This window comes from Notamacropus eugenii, chromosome 4 (genome assembly GCF_028372415.1).
Source record: "Notamacropus eugenii isolate mMacEug1 chromosome 4, mMacEug1.pri_v2, whole genome shotgun sequence".
Classification (NCBI taxonomy): Eukaryota; Metazoa; Chordata; class Mammalia; order Diprotodontia; family Macropodidae; genus Notamacropus; species Notamacropus eugenii.
Window position 1 is genome coordinate 120,963,265 of NC_092875.1, and position 16,820 is coordinate 120,980,084.

The 16,820-nt window shown below is 35.7% G+C and overlaps 1 protein-coding gene across 5 annotated transcripts in view; it reads right to left on the minus strand.

The window, feature by feature from the left end:
• The window catches only part of NTAQ1 (N-terminal glutamine amidase 1), an 86,330-nt gene that overhangs the window by 52,243 nt on the left and 17,267 nt on the right, over window positions 1–16,820 (minus strand). For 4 of the 5 annotated variants that reach the window (XM_072603171.1, XM_072603170.1, XM_072603173.1 and 1 more), the window contains one exon: window positions 15,356–15,668. The exons of the other annotated variant lie outside the window; for it this stretch is intronic. In XM_072603171.1, coding sequence (XP_072459272.1) covers window positions 15,562–15,668 — 107 coding nt within the window. In that variant the 3' untranslated portion in view covers window positions 15,356–15,561. Of the gene's footprint in view, window positions 1–15,355; window positions 15,669–16,820 lie in introns of those variants that run through there. 5 annotated transcript variants of the gene reach the window in all.

A 16,820-nucleotide genomic window follows, 5' to 3' on the forward strand; every position in this document is an offset into this window, starting at 1 on the left:
ATCTCAGATAATCAGGGTGCACAAGTAGAAATCTATCCAGAGAAGAGTGGGGAAGAAGAATGGTTTACATCTGAACCTATCATCTGAACTGAGCAAAAAAAGAAACATGGGAACACACACACACACACACACACACACACACACACACACACAGTTGGTTACAGAAATACATTTCACTCAACAGGAAAACAGAAGGGAAAAGGGATGAGGAGTAATTAGAAAATGGGTAGATTAAGGGATTAGTCCTTAACAAAACAAACTAAGGAATATACAAAAACATTTATAGCTTTTTTTGAGGTAGCAAAGACTTTGAATCTGAGGGGGGTACCTATAAACTGGGGAATGGATGAACAAGTTATAGTATATAAATATGATGGAATACTATTGTACTATAAGTGATGAAGGGTTTCACAGAAACTTGATTTGAAAGAGTTCAGAATTTTCATCAGAATAATGACTAGCTACAGTTTCAGAGGACTAATGATAGCACATATTATTCACCTCCATCTGACAGAAAGGTAAAGGACTAAGAGTGCCGAATGAAAGGGGGAAAGGTGAAAGAGAGGGATGGTGAGGAAGGGAGAGGGAGAAGGAGGGAGAAAAGCAGAGAAAAGGGGGGAAGTATTTATTAAGCACTTTATATGCCAAGAACTGTGCTAAGTGCTAATGCCCAAAAAGTTTATATTCCAATAATTTAATGGGAAAGACAACGAATAAAAGGAAAGTGAGGGTTGGGGATACAAGACTACTGTCAAGGAGACAGAGGAGTTCAAAGAGTGAACTGAACCAGGAGTGAAATGGAACCTTGGCGAAGTCACTTCCCCGCTATGAGCCCCTCATAAAATGATGATCTGGCCTAGATACCAATCAAGAGAACAGGGCTCTGGGCAGAGATATCTGCTAGGTAGAAAACTGCTCATGAGGAGCCAAAGAATTCCAAAAACACAGAGCAAAGGAAATAGAGGGAAAGGTTTACTTATAAGATCTTTCTCTTCACTACATTTCAGTGTACTAGAGTCTTCTGCCCACTGTGGGAAAAATACCACTAAATATCATACTGGTAAAATATTAAATTGCCACAAATTTCTCTTACAATACCTCAGTGGGCATGAAGGTGACTCTGGGATCTCAAAGGCTATGTCAATGAAACATAGCTTTGGATAGATTCTACCATGATGAAAAAGCTGGAGTGAAGTTACATCAACAGACTGTGTCTGCTTTCAAAGGACCAATCTAAGTTAGAAGAGGCTCATCACCATTAGGTTGGGCATTCAGTGATGAGTTCTTTGGCCATGGCAAACCATAAAACAAAACAAAATATTAAAAAAAAGCCCTCAATCCAATGTAGCACCTTCTGCTTCTCTGGTGGGGCAACTAGGTGGCACAGTGGATAGAGTCCCAGGTTTGGAGTCAGAAAGACTCACCTTCCCGAGTTAAAAGCTGGCCTCAGATACTAACTAGCTATGTGACCCTGGAAAGTCACTTCACTCTATTTGCCTCAGTTTCCTCATCTGTAAAATGAGCTGCAGAAGGAAACAGAAAACCATTCCAGTATCTTTGCCAAGAAAATCCCAAATAGGGTCACAAAGAGTCAGACACAACTGAAAAATATCAACTATAACAAGCTTCTACAGTGACAGTGGCAGAATAGGGAAAAAGAAGGCAGAGGGTGCTATCACATGGGTTTTAGAATATCTATAAACATGAATTTAGTTTTCAGTACTCAACATAAGATCCTGATCTAACAACCAACAAGCAGGCATACTAGAGGAACTGAGTCATATTCTTCCTGACACTTTTGTTATAAATGAAACTTTAATGCCAAATGAGAAAGTTTCAGACACTGCCAATATTTTAATTCGTTTCGTTTGACTATAGTTATTTGTCATAGGGTATGGAGGAAAGGATTAGTGGAGAGTGATAGAAGTACAAAAAAAAAAGCTAAAGAAATTAAAAAGACATCAAGGAAACACTTAAAAAGACATATAAAATAAAAATTCAAAAGGAGACAAATGGAAATCGTGTCACAGCCTTGCTAAATTTATTACACACATTTTAAAAATATTTACTTTTTAAAAAATGCTATGTAATAGCATGACTATAGTGAAAATATACTCAATAGGAAAGTATATGTAGAATCTATACAGAATTGTATGCAGTCGTGGGGAGGGAGGGGGGGAGTGGGGGGTAGGTGCGGGGGATAAAATCACAATTGTATGGCAGTGATTGTTAAACATTACAAAATAAAAAAAATGCTATGTAAAAGAAGTTATTTCCTCTACTATCATCTTTTTTATTATTCATATATTACAATGGTTGCATTTGTTGATGTTTTTAATTTCATAATAAAAAGGAAAATAAATGAATTCAAAAGAAAGAAGTTTCAGCAAAACTGAAAATATGGCTCACAGGTTGTCCTTTGGAAAGACGAAGCTGGCAGAGTTGATTTTTATTGTTCTCTCCAAGCCACAAAGAAACATTTGATAGGGCATTTGTTCATTTCACAATGCTGTTCCTAGGAAAAGTATTTGCAAAAAGACTCTCACCAAAATAATTTCGCTCACATACTGTCTGCTTCAGAGGATAAAAAGGTAAAGAAATTCTGCGAAGAACCAGACAGGGCTCTTCATATTAAAAAAAAAAAGAAAAGAAAACTTTCAGTGACTTTGATGCCAACGTGGGAATATATGCGGATGAAAATAAACAAACTGGAGGATAATTCAAATGCCTGTCAGACACAGAGAAGCCAAATATGTCACAAATACTTTTTCTTTAAGAAAAGAATCAATAGGTACTGAGTATGGAAAGCACTGAACATCACCAAGAATGAAGATGTTTTTATCTGGACAGACAGAAAAGGACTAATTACTGATACAGGTGTTGTACCTGAACTATCTATGAACAGTCAACAAACATTCATTAAGTGCTTACTATGTGCTATGCACTGTGCTAAGTACTAGGATGCAAAGAAACGCAAAAGATATTACTTGCCTTCATAGAGCTCATGGACTAACAGGGGTGATAACATGCAAACAAGCTATATAAAAGATAAATAGGAAATAACGAATAGAGGGAAGGCACTTTTTAAATTGAGAGCGATTAGAGAAAGGCTACTGTAGAAGGTGTAATTTAAGCTGTAACTTAAGTCAAAGAAGTGATTTGTTAGAGCACAGAACAAAATTAGTACAATGGTAGAAGGAAAAAATTTTTTAAAACATGGTGTACAACTAAACCAACCTGATTTTAATCTATTTCAAAAAACCTACTGAAAATGTAAAATGAGGTTTAGACAGAAGATACTGACACAAAAGATATTTTCAAATAGAATTTTAACTGACAAATCAACTACCATAACAAGAACAAAAGAACCTAAAAAATGCCTCAGCAAATACTTGATCTACTTGCCAAATGAAAGAGGAGGTAGCCAATGATAACACTGGTTTAGAAAATCTTATAGAAGTTGTCTCCCAAATTCACAGTCTTCAGATTATCCTCTAACTTCTAACTCTCCCTAGGCCCACATATCCAATCAACTGTCAAATCTTGCCATTTCTAACTGTATAACATCTATTTCATCTAATGTCTTTTTTTTATTCACATAGCCACCATCATAGTTCAGGCCTTCATCACCTCTCTCCTAAACTACTGCAACAGCTTCTAACTGGTATTCCTGCTTCATCTTATTCCATTCCAATCCATCTTTCCCACAACTGGCAAAGTCATTTTCCTTAAGCACAGATCTGGCTATCACTTCCCTATTCAATAAACTCCCTATTGCTTCTAAAATAGATGAATCATTTAAGCTTTTTTTAAGCTTTTTACAATTAAGCTTCAACCTTCTATTCCAACTTCTTTATATTATATATCACTCCCTTTCCACTTCTCTATGGTTCATCTAAACTGTACTCCTTTCTGTTCCTCAAAACAAGCACTCAATGTCCCATTCCATGACTTTTCATTAGTCTTTCCACATTCTTGAAATGCATTCCTTCCTCCTCTCAATCTCACAGGATCTTTCTCTTCCTTTAGGTCACAGCTCAAGCACCTCCTACAGAAATTCTTTTTTGAGTCCTTCAATTTATTAATGTACTTTCTCCTTAATTACCCTGTATTTAACTACCTTAAATTTTATATGTAATCATATACATATATAAGTATATATGTATACACGTACATGTATACATATATATGTGTGTGTATATAAATATATATATATATGTCTCCTGCAAGAGAATACAAGCTACCTGAGAAGTGGAATTATTTATTTTTTTCCTATTTGTATCCCCATGCCTAACACAGTATCTGGTCCATAGTAGAAGCTTAATAAATGCTTATCGATTGACAGTTTGAAGGAAAATTATAAGGACTGCTTTATAAAACTGAGTATCAGTGGCAGATAAAAACCAGTTTAAGGACATCTTGATATACTCAACTAAGTAGTCATAATAATAACAATAACAATAATAATATAATTTACACTTACACAGCACCTACTCTAGACCAGGCACTGGGCCAAATGCTTTACAAATATTATCTCATTAGGTCCTCACAATAACCCTGGGAGGTAGATGCTATTATGATGCCCATTTTATAGATGAGGTTAAATCACTTGCCCAGGGTCACCAAACTAGTAATTATCTGAGGTCAGATTTGAACTTGGGTCTTCTTGACTCAACTACACCACCAAGCTGCCCCTGAGGACATTTAAGAATAAAGTTGAAGAACAAAAAGTAGATGAAAGATAGAAAAGATTTGCAAATACTTTTATAACAAAAATTTTCCACCAACAAGAACAGCAGAATCACCTCTCCATTAGACCTATATCCTAGTACTAGATCTACTTACAGATTAAAGAGAAATGATACAAAACAGAACAAAGGCAGGAAAAGCAGGTAGATTAGATTAAGTATACACAGAGGTGATCCATACCAGAAGTGACAAAACTGTAAGGGAATTGAGGGACCAATTTACACTTATTAACAGGAAAGAAGGAATCCATCTATACCAGGCCTGCACAACCTACAGCACACCAAAGGATTTTAGGGGGGCCTCAAAAATAGGGCTGGATGGATTCCTTCCTCATCTATAAAAAAAGTCATAGCATTATCATTTTAAGAGGAAAAAATTAGAAGCAAACTTTGTGCCTAATAACTGAAAATGGCTAAATAAATTGTAGTATGTAAATATGACAGAATATTACTAGGCCATAAGGAGCAACTAATATTTAAAAAAAAAAAAAAAAAGAGGGCAAATTTAAGTGACGCAGAGTAAGAAAAACAAAAGAACCAGAAGAATACTCTGACACTTCAACAATTGTAAACACAACTAACTTTTGTTATTTTCTGACTGATGAAAGAAATGAAAAGCACATGCAATAATTTTATTCATTGCCTTCATCATGGATTTTGCTGCCATTTTATATCTTTACATAGTTGAAGCCTCAGAGTATTTTTCATCTGGTTCTTACACTATTATGCTTATTTATGGAGCTTTGGGATTTTTGTTTTTGTGTTTATTTTATGACTTTGGGGGTTGCTGTCTTTGCTACTGTTCTTGCTAATGATTTTTCTTATATGATCTATTTAATATTAATATTTTTGAAGAAGTATTACCAGCAAAAGTTAAAATTAATCAATTTTTAAAAACTTCCAGTGACTAGAGGCTTGCTACCTTACATAGGGCACATAGGTCTCAGTGATGACTTTGTTGCAAGATGTGACACAAACTGGTAGTGATCACTTTGTCACTATTTAAATACTTTAAGCACATAGCTCATTTGTCATATTCCACATGGGAACTGCTCCCCCTGCTGGGTGGCTGAAATACACAGCAGCGGTTTTCACAAATTCTAATGAATTACTTCACTCCAATACCCAAAAAACAAACAAACAAAAAAAATCAACCTATGAACATTAAGTAACTGGTATTCTGAAGGAAAACTTACTACAAACAGATATGTGATGTATACCTGCATGCAAGTCTAGAGTTCAAGAGAGGAATTATGAACTACCCCTTACTAACATTTCCCTTTCCTGGGTACCTGAAGCTACGATCACAGTTAGTGGGTAGGTGAGGAAAGTAAGACAGACAGAGGAACCTGTCTGATAGGCAGTCTAGTATAATGGGAACAACCCTGGATCTGAAGTTAAAGGATCGAGGCTCAAATCTAGATTCTGCTACTTGTTACCAGAATGGTCCATGAACAAGTAACTTCATTTGTCAGGACCTGTTTCTTCCTTCTACAAAATGAAAGGGTTGGACCTGTATAAGGCCTAAAATTCCTTCTGGTTCTTAATCTTATTTTCCACATTTACAGCACCTGGGTCCAGTTCTTATTAGATGGATCAAGTCCTCTTAAGCTTCAGGGGAAAGAGAGGAAAATACAGCCCTGTCCTTTCATCCTGTTACCTGATAGGCCTGAAGTAAAGCGAAGAGGGAGGCTTCTCAACATGAGTAACGACTGTGTTGTTTGTTTTGGGGTTTTTTGGGGTGGGCAGGGTAAGTTGGAGGGTTAAGTTTAAAAGACCTTATTAATTGTTATTCTGTCTGGACCATTTCCAGCTTCTTGGCATAAGCTTAACACATGACCACTATAGTTTGGACCCTCATCATCTCTTGCCCAGACTACTGCAATAGTCTCCTAATTGGTCTCCCTGCTTCAACTAACCCCAGTCCAAGATTATTGGTTTTTTATATCAAGCTTCATTTAAGCAGTTTCACAGTTATAATAAAAGCAAGGTATTCAACCTGAAAAGAGAAAAGAGTAATGGCACAATGCCTATCAGTAGCCAAACTCACCTACTACCTCAAATACGCTTGGGGCTTTGCTGACTTTATAATGGCTTATGACATTTCCGACAACTAAATTAGTATTCCTTGTCCCTTTCACCCCCTACTACCCCCATATGCCTTCTGAAATACTACCCATCTTTTCAAAACCCAGGTCAAATGCCAATTCCTCTAGAAAATTTTTTTTCTGATCTCCCCAAACAGAAATGATGTTTCCTTTCTCTATTCCTGTATAGTACTTTGTACTTTTGTGATCCTATTACCTTCTTCATTAGTACATTATGTTCCACTACAGTTTTTTCTCTAATGCTTCACCACCATGAATGACCCCCTGGATCTCTGAAGGCTATACCATGAGAGTACAAGCTCACAGAGGTCCTATCAAGCTAAAAAATGCTTCAACCACATATCCAATGATGCACTGTATGTCTCATCTGAGGATGTTGCCAGGACAATGAATTCGGGGGCCATAGCTACTCCTAAATATCATCCACCATGTGATATCAGAATTATAACCTGCAACAGCGGACAGGGTACATTTAGTGACAAAATTATAGAATCTTGATGTATATACATCATTTCATACTGTATCCCTCTGACTATAGAGGCAGTATGGTGTAAAGCAATGGTGTCAAATTTGAATTGAAACGGGTCACTAAACCATACATAATGATACCTATGGACCACATATTGACTTAGAAAACTACCTAGTATTTTTTACTTTGTTAAATATTTACTTGTTAAATATTTCCCAATTACATCTGGTTCAGGCTTCTATCAGGAATGTGGGCCTCTGCAGTAAAAGATGAAGTACTAGATTTGGAGTCAGGAAGACAGTTCAAATATTGCCTCAAATATATAATAGCTATATGACAATTCACTTAATTTCCATGTGCCTAGGATTTATCTACCAAGTCAACGAGAGACTGCAGTCTGGGTTGGTGAAGGTAGTTTTTATATGTGAGAATTCCCTATGAAAAAGAAAACATTCTTTGCAAATTCAGGCATTCTCTGGCTAGATTTTAAGTCCTGGAGGGCAAGGATCATTTCTTAGCCATCTTTGCATCATTCCTAGGCTCCAAAGATAATACTTCATATATATTAGATATTAAATTAAATGAGGTTGAAAACAGGAATGAAAAACATTAACAGCTACCATTTATATTAGGGTCAAAGGATTTTGATTTGGAAGGAAGCTTAGAAAGTTATCTAGTCCAACCCTCTCATTTAACAGATCAGGAAACTCTTTCCCCTGGACAGGTAGCAACTTGGTTAAGATCACTGGACTCCCAAGTCAGTGCTCTTTTCGCTGTGCCATATACCCTCTTCTAGGCCTTGTCTCAAAACCATTCCCTTTTGTCTTTATGCTTACTGAACTACTCACCCATTCTGAACAAATATACTTTCCTACTCCCACAGCTTTGTTTATGACATTTACTATGCCTGAAATGTTCTTCCCCACCAGTTGAAATACTATGCATTCTTGGGGGACAGATCAAATACCATATCATCCATGTTGCCCTCTCTGATCTCTATTACCATCTTCAAAACCCCACATTTCACATTTAAACCCTCTCCCAATTTTGATCCCAATTTAGCATCCTATCCACTATACCGCCTATGTGCCTCAATAATGATTATAAAGCTTAGCACAGTGCCTAGCACTTGTCTTGACAATAAATAAAATGGACAAATATTTTTAAAAATATTTAAATTAAAAGAACAAGAAATGAACATTTTAAATAACTCAGTCTCAGAAAAATAAAAATGAACAAGCCATAAAGGAACCATGAAAGTTTGAAAAACAACTAACCTGGGACCAGATAGATTTTCAGTTGAATTTTGTCAAACTTTTAAAGAACAATTAATTCCAAAGTTCCAAAGTTATTTGAAAAAATTAGGAAAGAGCTCCTACCAAACTCCTAAAAGAAATATTGTCCTGACACCTAATCCAGAGAAAGATAAACAAATGATGGAATAGAGATCAAAGAGACAGAACCCAGGAAGATCAATTAGAAAGCTCTTAAAATAATACAGGCAAGTGTTAATGAGAGGCCTTTTCTAAGGTGGTTGTGTACAGATATGAAAGATATTGAGGAAGAAGAACCAACAAGATATATCAACTAACTGGGAAACCAGTGGGGGATGGGGGGGAGTTGGAGTGACAGAAAGTAAAGTTTCCAAGATGACTCAAAAGTTGTAAACAGAGGTGACTGGAAGAATGGTGGTATTCTCAACAGAAACAGGAAAGTCAGAAGGATAGTGAGGTTTAAAGGAAAATATAATTAGTTCTATTTTGAATGTGTGACTTTAAAATGTGTAGGGAAATTTAGGTTGAAATGTTATCAAGCAGCTGGAAATGCAAGACTAGAACTCAGAAGAAACATGAGCACCGTCTATGTAGACTTAGGAGTTACCTGCATAGAGCTGAATCCCTGGGAGATAACAGAGGGCAGATAAAAGCGCAGAGAATGCCAAACACAGCCTGGGGTTACGCCCATGATTACCTGGCAAGTTGTGAAGAATGAACTTACAAAAGACATAGTAGTAAAAATGGTCTGACAGACAAGAAGGGAATAACAAAATAATGTCATAAAAACATAGGAGAGCATCTGAAAAGAAAAGAGTAACGATTAAGTGTCAGAATGCTGCAGCAGACAAGACTTTAAAAAGATAAGGCCTACGAAAAAATCTTCAGATTTGGCAATAAAGAGATCACTAGTAACTTTGGAGAGAGCAGTTTTAGTTGAGAAGCAGTGATGGAAACCATATTGTTAGAGGTTGAGACAAAGTTGGAGGTGAGGAAGTCAGTCAGTCAATAAATGTGTATTAAGAGTGTACTGTGGGCCAGGCAGTGAGTACAGACAGCTTTTTCTAGAAATTTGGCTACAAGAGGAAGAAGAGACACAGAAAGAAAGTCTGAGAGAATGGAAGGGTCAAGTGATATTTTTTTAAGGATGGGAGGGAAAGGTATAGGCAGGAAAAAAAAAAAAAGAGCCAGGGATAAAGAGAGGTTGAAAATTAGGGGAGGACAAATTCTGGGAGGATACTGGAGGAGATGGGGTCAAGGGCACAAGTAGAGGAGTCAGGGATGTCAAGGGAGGGTCACCTCACCCTCCAAAACTAGAGAAAATGAAGACACGATGAAATATAATGGAGAGGTAATTTGAAGTACGAAATTGTGGAGGAAAGAGTAAATGAGGGGTAGTTTCCTTTTTCAGATAAGTTAAAAGCAAGGCCCACTCCTGAAATGGAGGGAGGAGGTAGCTTTACAGATATTTCAAGAAGAAAAAAAAAGATCTGAACCAGCTGTTGCATAGTCTGCAAAAAAGAACTGATCAGGGACTAATAAAAGGATTGGTGTGAAGCAGTAAAGGCCCAGTTGAAATAAGATAACAAAATTTTAGTGGAACCAGTCTGCAGGTACATCTTCCCTTAGTGGTGAAGCAGACATGCAAAAGGTGGGTGGTGAGAGTAATCCAAGATTAGAGTCTGGAAAAGAAGTAGGTGAAGAAGCCAAGGTACTCAAGGACAGAATACAGTGTAAAGCAGAACTAAGCAACTAGAAGTTAAAGATTTTGAAAGGAAGAAAGTAAGGCAAAAGAGATGATGGCCTGTGAAATCAGAAAGGAGTGCAATGACAAAGTTGGAGTGAGGATGGATAATGGTTGAAGAAAGACTCCGGGAAAGCTAAGATAACAGGAAGTTATGAGAGCCATTTCAGAATTAAGAAATTGTAAAGGTAGAATACTTATGGATAATAATGAGATTAACAATATGACCCTCTCTGTGTGGATGAGGTGTAGTAAAATGGTGGATCCTAGGAGTTGAGGAACCTGATAAACTGTAAAGTGAGGATATTTGAGGGGACATCAACATGGAAATTGATATGACCAAGTATAGGGATAGGATTTGGAACAGAGAAAACTGTGAGCCAGGTACTAAGTTCCTTGGGAAAGGCTAGACAATGTTCTAGAGGTTAAAAGATAAAAGCTGCCAGTACTGTTACACTCTGTCCTGATCAGACAACACTAAAGCACTGTTTTCAATTCTAGACACCATAGTTTAGAAAGAATTATAATTATGCAATTAATTGATAAGTATTTATTAAACTTTACTATATGCAAGGCATTATGCTAAGAGCTGGGGAATATTAAAAAAAAAAAAGGCAAAAACATAGAAACAGTCCTCCTTGCCTTCAAGGAATTTACATTACAATGAAGAAGATAATATGCTAACAAATAAGTACATACAAGATACACAGGCCAAATAAAGGAAATTCTCTACAGTTGGAAAGGCTTTTCAGAAATCCCTTTTCACAGATAACATTGTACTAATTTCATCAAGCCCTAGCATACAACAAAGCTTCTTCAATAAGCACAATCAAAATAAAGCAGATGAAAACACTGTTTAGATTATAATGTGCCCACTGTCCATCTCTTACATATTACATATGTATGTATGTGTGAACAATGAGTGCAGCCAAGGACTGAACTGGAGGAAAATAAGCTAGATCACATCTGGGAAAATACACAGCATGTTCAACGATCCCAAGAAAATGACTCCTTGTTGCCAAAGCCCATCTTTTACCACCAATATTCTCCCAGGGATGCTATTTTGCTACAACTCATGAAACATCACAAGAACCAAAATTGCAGATGACCCAAAGGGAAACAGAAATATGGATGCCAGAAGTAAACAGCTAAAACCGTTAAGAATGTCTCTCATGTGAGAAATTATGTAAAGGAAACATCAATGACATGTAGGACATGAAAAAAGGTGAAGCAGTCATGTAATGAGAGCAAGAGATAACACATGAGCAGCCTAAATGCAACCCCAGCACCCCATGAAATACATAAAGAACCAAAGGCCACTAGTAAGTTGGATGGATACTCTATGAAGAATTTATACAAAGACATAAATGTGATACATTGCATCAATTATCCATCTACAATAGGTCAACAGGTTCTTTCCAAGTCATCTTTCCTGACTCCACTCCTTCTGTCTTCCTAGTGAGCAGGGAATCTGACCATGGGGAATCCCCTAAAGACAAAAAATGGTTGTAATTTATTTCCCATGTAGAGTCCTAAGTATTTTCCGGAGCTATTTTGTGTCCTATTATTCAGGCACTCAATATGGAAAAGCTCTCCACCAATCCAAGTAAAACATAAGCTTAAGGGCAGAGACTTTCATTTTTGTCTTTGTATCCCCAGAATCTAGCATAATCCCTTACACATAACAGGGCCTTAACAAAATTTTAAAAAACATGTAGGATGAAAAAGCATAGAACGGTAGCAATCAAAATACACTCAGGGGTAGAGAGAGCAGGATTTTGTTTAAAAAAAAAAAACCCTCACATTTATAGTGTACGTTAATGTTTTACAAGATGCTTTCCACATAATGAACATATAAGGTAGGTAGTTCAAGTATCCTTCCCATTTTACAGATGTAGGTACTGTGACTCATAGAATGAAGTAATTTGCCCTTGGTCACAAAACTCTTAAGTTTGTGGGGAAAGATTTGATCTCCAGTATTCTTACTCTGAGAGTCCAATACTTTTATCCACAAGGACAAGCTGCCCTTCAAAAAGATTCTGCCTAAAGTAAAACAATCTGCATGTGTAACAAATTAATGTGGTAACTGGAACAATATTCTAATTTGAAATAAGCAAATCTGATTCCTCCTTTTCAAACATTTATCAATTGCAGGAGGAAGGCAACCCATGAGAATGTATCAGTCAGCTTTGTCCACTAGACATACATAGGTAGACAACAGACTGGAGTATTGCTAATGTGACTGCCAAAAAAATAAAGAACAAAAAACCTAAATTCAGACTTCAGACTACACTCAGTCACCCTCTGACATAATTTGTGCGAAAGTGTTTGTTTCTATAATGCTGCTTCATAATCCCTCCTTTCTTTATTTTCAACCATACTTTATACAGACAGTAAGGTAATTAATGGATACTACTGGACCTGGGAGCAGGAGTTTCAAACCTAACCTCTCATATGTTATAGCTGTGCAACTGTGAGCAAGACAATTAACCTTTCTGAGTTTCCTCATCTGTAAAACAGGGATAATAATATTTCTAGAATTATTCTAGTTGGTGAGGTTCAGGTGAGATAATACATAAAAAGTGACTTGCAATTTTTAAGTGCTACATAAGCATTAGTTATTATTGTACCCTACACAAAGTAGACACTTAATAAATATATGTATATTACTACAGAAATATATTATTAATAAGTCAAAATGAAATTCTCTTAAAATACATTAACCCCTAAAACATGGACCTGGATCAGCAGTCATCAAGTGTCAAAAGTGTAAAACAATGTAAAGGCAGCTAAATATCTCTCAGTAAAATTGAATTTGCCTTTTCAAGCTCTTCCTGGTTTATCTAAGAAACTAGGCCCACATATTTTACAAGCCATAAAAATTAAGTTTTCTATCAAATTGCTTAAGACCTAAAAGAACATTTTGAAACATTATGTAGCACAATGAACTCCAATCAGTACTCCAATCAGCCTACAAGGCAGTACTACAGTACACTAAAAGAACACTGAACTGAATTAAAAGACTTGGGTTAGAACACCCTAGTCCTGGCTCTGTTCCCTGCCTTTAAGACACTCTGTGACAATAATGGATCCCAGAATTTGAGTTAGAATAAAATGTGCAAGCAGTTTGGTCTAACCCATCTACCTTCTAAGATAACTCATTTCATTTCTGGATAGCTGTTGGAAGTTTTTCTCAACATTAAGTTAAATTTGCTCCTTTGCAACTCCAATTATAGTCCTAGTTCAAGAATCTGGGGCAAACACTGTGAGTCTTCCATATGACAACTCTTTGAATACTTGAAAACAATTATGTTTCCCCTAAGGAGATAGGCTAATCATCTCTAGTTCCTTCTACCAATCATCATAATGTCATGAACCTGAGGACCTTCACCATCCTGGTTCTTCTCCCCCTGGATGTTCTCCAGCTTATCTATGTCCTTCCTAAACTATGGTGCAAGAATTAACACATTGTTCCAGAAGGAATGGAAGGCAGTAGGATAATTACTTCCCAGTTCTTATTCCCCTCTTGCTTTGGTGGCTGCTATATCATACTGTTAACTCATACTGAATTAGCACTCCATTAAAATCTCCAGATCTTTTTCAGAAAAATTGCTCTCTACGTATGGCTCACCACCTTCTACTTCTTAAGTAAATATATTGAACCCAAATTTTAGACTTTACCTCTGACGCTATTAAATTTCATGTTATTAGTTCTGGCCCAACATTTTGGCTCCTATTTTTACAGCCTGTCACCAACTGTGTTAGCTATCTCTGCTATCCCTTTCAGCTTTGCATTATCTGCAATCACTTGTCCTCTCGAAGCTTCAAATTCCTCACCCTAAAAATGATTATTAATATGATTGTTATTTTGCAGAACTATCAAATGATACCTATGAAAATACTCTATAAAGTTCAAGCTGTTATACAAATACCAATCAACAAACATTTATTAATTGCCTATTTTATGTAAGAAAACTAATTGTAGGTTCTGGGATATATAAGGATTAGAAAAGACTGAATCCAAGAGATTACCTAGTTCAATCTCTTCATCTTATAGATGCTACAACTCGGGCCCAGAGAATTGACTTAGCAAAAGTCCCCAGACTAGTTAATGGCAAATCCAGGGCTAGAATTCAAAATCCAATACTCTTTCTACTACAGTGGAAGTATAGTAACTACACTATAGCTACACTATTTAAATGAGCAATACCTGATTCAAGGTCTACGGAGAACACAGGTGCTGAACACAGGTATCATCCTCATGATAGAAAGCTAACCAGCAAAACTCAAATAAGTTCTCATGTTTTGTGCTAATTTAAGTATCCTTTGTCCTTTATCAGGATTAGTATTTCACTACTAAACCAACCTTCAAGAGGTCATTACAGACCCTAAGAGTAATTTTAACACACACTAATTATACTTAAACGATATATTACTTTTAGGTAAATGCTAAGGAATACTGCAACTCTGAAAAGGTTATGAATCAGTAAAGATAACTTCCTAACAGTTAAAGCTGTTCAGAATGGAATGAGTTGCTTCAGTTGATTATGAATAGAATGACCAATTACTGAGAATGATTACTAAGGGATGTATATTCCATACAGGGATCAGATTAGATGACATTTAAATTCTCCTCCAGTCTATAAGTCTATCATCTATTTTCTGTCTATAGTATCCCTACCCTTTCATACATAGTTACATTATATAAATCAACAGAGGTTTACTGACCTTTACTATGCATAATTCACTGTGATGAGATTACAAAATGGTATAAAACATTATCGTCGTCCTCAGAAAGCTTAATAGCAGGGAGGGAGGGAGGTGCTGGGAGGAGTTGGGTGAAAAGAGGAGAGAAGAGTGTAGCTCAACATATTTACAAATAAGCATGAAGAACTAACATCAAATATCTATCAAAACTTTTTACCTTAAAAAAGATAAAGATTTGCTCAAGCACACCAAAAAATTGACAGGAATAACTTAGAAATTATTCATTACATCAAGCAAACAAACTCTTGATATACAAAAATACTTTTATTCAGTTTTTACATGTGTGCACTCAAATTTCAATTTTATTAAGTAAAATAGAAAAATCTAATTCTGCGCCAATCTCATTGTAAACTATTTACAAACCTGGAGGGTGTTGGTATTCACATCATGCAAAAGGAAAAGAAAATATGTGCCCCAGAATTATTCCATTTTCCATGTCCACATGCTGAAATCAGTTCTTACTGCCAAATCGATGTACAAAGTCAGGTAGTGTGTATATAGCTCCCCATCCAACCTCAGGATTCATACTGATAAAATCATTCAGGTTCATTTTTGAAGCTGAGAGAATGCACAAAAAGAATTTTACAGTGAGAAAAATAATTTTCACTTAATCACAACATAATAATTCAAAGAGCCAGAAGAATGTCTATTTTAAAGAGAGTAAACAGGAAAACATATAGTAAATCATTGCATAGAAGGGCAGAATTTCATGAAATTTTAGAGTTAAGAAGCCCCTTGGAGAGTCTGTAGTCAATATTTTCCTTCAGAAACAGAACTAGAGATGTGAATGACACAGAGAAAACTAGAACTCAGACCCTCTAATTCACAGTTCAGTGCTTTTTCCAAAACAGTACCTTATTCATGTATATGAATATATACAGTATTTAGAAATACTATACATATACATACAAAAAGATACTATTATATGATGACCAACTCTATATTATAATCTTTATGACCATTGGGGAAATAAAACTTACTTTTTCTTCTTCATACATTTTCATGATTTGAACTGGGGTCAATAAACTTTTTTAAAAAATATCTTGATAAATGTGTTTCAATATAGTTTCAATATAGCCATTTTCCTTTTTAGCCTGTGTATTTTATGTTATGTATTTAAAAATTTATTAATTAAATTTATTATTAATTAAGTAATAAATTTAATAATAAATTATTAATTAATAAATTAAATTTATGTTATGTATGAGAAAGGGTCCAGAGGTTTCACCAGAGGTCCACAACAAACAAGGTGAAGAATCACTGTGTTGCAGTCACAGCAATATTGTAAGGATGATCAACTGTGAAAGATGTGGTTACCACGATCAAGACACTGATCCAAGAGAGTTCCAAAGGACCCATAAGGAAAAATGTTATCCACCTCCACAGAGAGAAGTGATGAACTCTGAATGCAGATTAAAACATACTGATTTTTTACTTTCTGTATTTTTATTGGGGTTTTTTTTGTGTCTTTTGCAACATGGTTAAGGTGGAAATATATTTTGCATGACCTTATATATACAATAAAATAAAATTGTCTTCACGAGGAGTGGGGAGGGGGAGGATCAAACTCAAAATTTTTTAAAATTATTGCTATTTTTTTACATGTAATTGGGAAATATTTGAAGAAATAAATAAAAATAATTTTTAAAAATAAATCACTGTGATGGAAAATTCTCAGATCTATGTAATTATGAAAGTTGTAATTTTTCA